Raw genomic sequence first — 4,997 nt, 5'->3', positions numbered from 1 at the left:
TCATAAGTTATGCAAGCCCTGCATTATTAGCTGGTTGAGAGTCATGAAGTAAATCTGGCAAGATGATCCACTCTTTATCGACGTAAAAAACACCTTGGGAAAAAAAGCCAAACAGTCATTAATTAATTAGAGATAGATAGAAAGATAGATAGATAGATAGAAAGAAAGATAGATAGGTAGGTAGGTAGGCAGGCAGGCAGGCAGGCAGGCAGGCAGGCAGGCAGGCAGGCAGGCAGGCAGGCAGGCAGGCAGGCAGGCAGGCAGGCAGGCAGGCAGGCAGGCAGGCAGGCAGGCAGGCAGGCAGGCAGGCAGGCAGGCAGGCAGGTAGTAGATAGATAGATAGATAGATAGATAGATAGATAGATAGATAGATAGATAGATAGATAGATAGATAGATAGATAGATAGATAGATAGATAGATAGATAGATAGATAGATAGATAGATAGATAGATAGATAGATAGATAGATAGATAGATAGATAGATAGATAGATAGATAGATAGATAGATAGATAGATAGACAGACAGAGAAAGAAAGGAAGAAAAAATCACCTAAATGGTAAAAAGTTAATCTCATAGTTAACGAAAATATCAAAACTAAAAAAATTAAAAAAAAAAATCACTACCTTGTCATTCCGCTCACACAAAAATTTCAATTTCTGATCCCTCTTATGCATAAAGACCCCATCCAAATGACCCGTTTCCGCTGACCTAATTTCGATGGCCTTTTGACCCCACCCCATAATCTGACCCGTGCTTATGTAGGCTATCGAGGAGGGCATTTCACCCCATTGGAGTATGACATTCTTCGTTAGGTTACCGTCCGTGTCTATGTAGACGCCCTCGTCTGGATTAAAGTGGGGTTAATTTGGGGGTGGATATCAAATTTGCATTCATTTAATTAAGTAGCTAACTAACCAATCATTACCATTGTGAATCACGCATAACTTTAACTAATGAATTAATTAGTAATTGATTGAATGAATGAATGAGTGAGCAGATAGAAATTAAGATTACATGTCTACTCACTGTCATAACAGAGTAGAAGGTTCATGCCATTGCCAGAGGGGAGGATGACGATTGCTTGCGGGGTCAGGGTCGTTGTTGTTGTCTGCGTGGGTGGATGTGGAATGTGGACGTGTGTGTGTAGGTCATTCAATGTGGTACAATATGATAGACATTTAAAATAGTAACGTCAACAGGAATAATAAGCGAATGATCGGATCTCTCTTAACAAGCACTAAAACGACAATGAAAACCAACATCGTAACGGTCGGACAAACAAATTACATACAAACATAACATACAAACATAAAAATTGCATACAGACATACAAACAGACTAGGAGAAAAATAAATAAACACACAGACGGACAGACGAACTGACACAGACAAACAGACAGAGAGATAAAAAAAAACTTCAAATCTAACGAGGTGAGGAACGTAGATGTCTGTAACAGTTGAACTATCGAGATCGATCTTATGGAAACCCCTATTCGAGCCGTAAATGACCTTTAACCTTTGACCTTCCTCTATGGTCAGGTCAACCAGTAGAGGAACATCGGGCAGAAATGGAAAGGCCTAAAGAGACAGTCAATATTAAACTAACACATTTAAGAAATGTAACAATAAAAATATTAAAATAACAACGATAATAATAATAATAAAAATAGAGTGAATACATAGTGTTGAAAAACATTAACATAGTTACAAATCACCACCAACAACCTATCACCATAGATATTATGAAAACATTTTTAAAACAACATCAGTAAAAATGACATTAAATGTTTTTTTCTACAATCCTCTCAAGCATTCCTCTCAGAGTTTACAACAATTAAACACACAAACACACACGCACACACGTGTATCAGTGCATTTCACACAACACTCAACGCATGTGCTTGACAGGTTGGGGTCTCCTGGCATTCGAAACCAATCGCTGCAACAGCAGTGCCAGACAGGTTAACCACTACACTACCAATCCATACAGAGTAGAGACTGACTGACCTTGAAAGCCATGAACTTATGGTAAGGTTTGGGGGCCCAAGCATAAATTTCGACGGAATCTTTGACGGCCACGACGATGAATTTGATCCTTTCGTACTTGACAATTTTGAAGTGGACGCATTCCTCGAGGTCGCCAACCACCATGAAGCCGGCCTTTTTATCGCCCTGTTACGACCAATTTACGTTTCAAACCTTGCTTTCATTTAATAACCAACGAAAAATATTCAACGAAATTGTTGAAATGTTTTACAATTTAAAGCTGCAACTCATTCAATATCACGAAGAGCTAATGAAAATAATCGATCAGTCAACCAGATAACAAACCAGCCGACCAAAAGACTATTTGTTTATTCATCCAGTCATTCATCCATTCATTCATTCATTCATTCATTCATTCATTCATTCATTCATTCATTCATTCATTCATTCATTCATTCATTCATTCCAGCCAACTAACTCACCCCTTCAGTTTTGAGTATCTTAGTCTTCAGCCATGAAAGATAGTAGACCCTAATTTTATTCTTCTTCCCGGATACAGTGACCAAGATGTTCTGGCCCTCCAGGACTTCCATCTGCTGGAAACGTCGCCTCGATATCAACTGGTAGACTGAAAAATTTACAGAGAGGAGGAATAAATGAATGAATGAATGAATGAATAAATGAATGAATGAATGAATGGATAAATGATTGAGTAGTGGACAGATGAATGAACAAATAAATGACTGTAAATGAATGAGTAAATGAATGGATGGATGAATAAATATAGTGGTGATTATGACGTCACTAATTACGTCAGCGTACCTTTTCCTTGTCCACTTCTGTCCAGTAGCATGAGGCCATTCTCAGTCCCGATCAACAGATTCACACCTTTGTGGGAGTCAACACAAATTGGATCACTAGCAAAATTCCGCTAATTTTAAATAACTACTTAAACGAAATTACAGAATCTAATGAACAAATGTTGTTAGAATATTAACTTAAAAAATGTTTCTTAACAGACAAAAAGACGAAAAAAATCAGTAAAGCCTAAATATTTGTTTAAAAATTCTCTTACACGGTAAAATAAAAATGAAAAAAAAACTGAACCGCACGTACCCCACAGGGCTGCGCACAAAATATCAGAATTGAACTTCTTTTTGTACTTCCTAATTTCTGGTGCCTCATCCTCCCCCCCTGCTAGCCCGCTGTTCTGGGCTGCCGGGGTCAAGCTCACCTTGACCGCCCCGTTGCCACTGCCGAAACCGTAAGGTACGAAATTCTCACTGTCGTCTTCGCGGGTTGAATGAATGTTGTTGCTGTTCGTCGATTTCTGTGGAGTCAGGTTCGTAAAGTGGCAATGAACAAGTGTTAGTGTCAAAAAGGCGATATATTATTGAGCGTGAACGTGACGTCTTTCAAATGTGTTGTGAAAGTTGTTTTCAAGAGCAAAAACAAAGCATATAGCCACAATCGCCGGCAGTCAATCCTAACTAAGATTTAAACTCAAAATCATACAGCAGCATTTTACACTGCAATACGAATAAAGAACGTACAACAGACAAACAAACCTGCAAGCGGTTACCACCACCACCACCGCCACTACCACCACTACCGCCAACAACTTCATCGGCATCATCATCGCCAACAATGATTGGAGGCAGGGGACGCTCTGTTCTTGTCACGCCCTCGCCCGACCTCGGAACTGCCTTGGGTGGGATTTGAGGGGGCAGGAGATCTGGAAGGACTCCAGAGAGCTGCTGCTGCTGCTGTTGACGATGTTGTTGGTGTTGTTGAAGCTGTTGATGATTAGGGTAAGATATGCGGTTAGACTGGGAGGCCAGTGGCGGCGTGACGTCATCTTTGTTGGGTCGTCGAAGGGGCTGTCCAGCTGGCACCTGCTGTGACCCTCCTCCCGATTGCACGCGACGACGTTCGGCCACTACTGGTGGCTGCATGTTGCTGTTGACGTTGCTGTTAGGGCGATTGTTGTTGCTGGGCATGTTATCAGGACTAGACTCTGTTTTCTGTTCGAAATAATAAGTATATCCTTCTATCATCCATCCATCCATCTGTCCATTCATTCATTCATTAATTCATTCATTCATTCATTCGCTCATCTGTATATAAGTTAAATAAATAAATATGAGATGAAGCTTTCATAACACACGCACAAAATAAAAATGCTAAAATAAAATTTCACAAAAAATATTCCCAGCATATTCATAGGGCGTGTTGCGAACTGCATGAAAAAGATCAAACGAAACAAACAAACACTGGCAACAAAATATGAACAACGTTAACTGAAATGTAAAGAGGATTGGTGGTAAAAATGGAATGAAACTCAAAAGAACGCACACAAAGAATGACGAAACAACTTAACAAATTAAGACTTTTGTTTCAATGTTTGGAACATATCTGAAAATTGCAAAATAAAAATAGGCAGGCAAAAACATAAGTTGACTAAAAATATTAGAGTCCATTCATTCATTCATTCATTCATTCATTCATTCATTCATTCATTCATTCATTCATTCATTCATTCACCCTTCCAACCATTTATTCATCTATCTATCTATCTATCTATCTATCTATCTATCTATCTATCTATCTATCTATCTATCTATCTATCTATCTATCTATCTATCTATCTATCTATCTATCTATCTATCTATCTATCTATCTATCTATCTATCTATCTATCTATCTATCTATCTATCTATCTATCTATCTATCTATCTATCTATCTATCTATCTATCTATCTATCTATCTATCTATCTATCTATCTATCTATCTATCTATCTATCTATCTATCTATCTATCTATCTATCTATCTATCTATCTATCTATCTATCTATCTATCTATCTATCTATCTATCTATCTATCTATCTATCTATCTATCTATCTATCTATCTATCTATCTATCTATCTATCTATCTATCTATCTATCTATCTATCCATACATTCATTCATTCATTCATTCCTCCTTTCTTTCCTACCAACAATCCATC

At 38.2% G+C, this 4,997-nt stretch overlaps 1 protein-coding gene across 1 annotated transcript in view; it reads right to left on the bottom strand.

Moving 5' to 3' along the window:
• The window catches only part of HELRODRAFT_156036 (hypothetical protein), a gene marked incomplete at both ends in the record, with an annotated part of 11,617 nt that continues 6,620 nt past the window's right edge, over positions 1–4,997 (bottom strand). The window contains 10 exons of the mRNA XM_009027503.1: positions 1–93; positions 626–846; positions 1,029–1,110; positions 1,430–1,579; positions 2,009–2,173; positions 2,470–2,615; positions 2,810–2,875; positions 3,104–3,270; positions 3,398–3,399; positions 3,556–3,958. Of these exons, the coding sequence (XP_009025751.1) occupies positions 1–93; positions 626–846; positions 1,029–1,110; positions 1,430–1,579; positions 2,009–2,173; positions 2,470–2,615; positions 2,810–2,875; positions 3,104–3,270; positions 3,398–3,399; positions 3,556–3,958 (1,495 nt within the window). The remainder of the gene's footprint in view (positions 94–625; positions 847–1,028; positions 1,111–1,429; positions 1,580–2,008; positions 2,174–2,469; positions 2,616–2,809; positions 2,876–3,103; positions 3,271–3,397; positions 3,400–3,555; positions 3,959–4,997) is intronic.

Source organism: Helobdella robusta (assembly GCF_000326865.2).
Source record: "Helobdella robusta unplaced genomic scaffold HELROscaffold_5, whole genome shotgun sequence".
Taxonomy (NCBI): Eukaryota; Metazoa; Annelida; class Clitellata; order Rhynchobdellida; family Glossiphoniidae; genus Helobdella; species Helobdella robusta.
The sequence above is the reverse complement of the archived record's forward strand: the minus strand, read 5'-3'. Positions and strand labels throughout refer to the sequence as shown.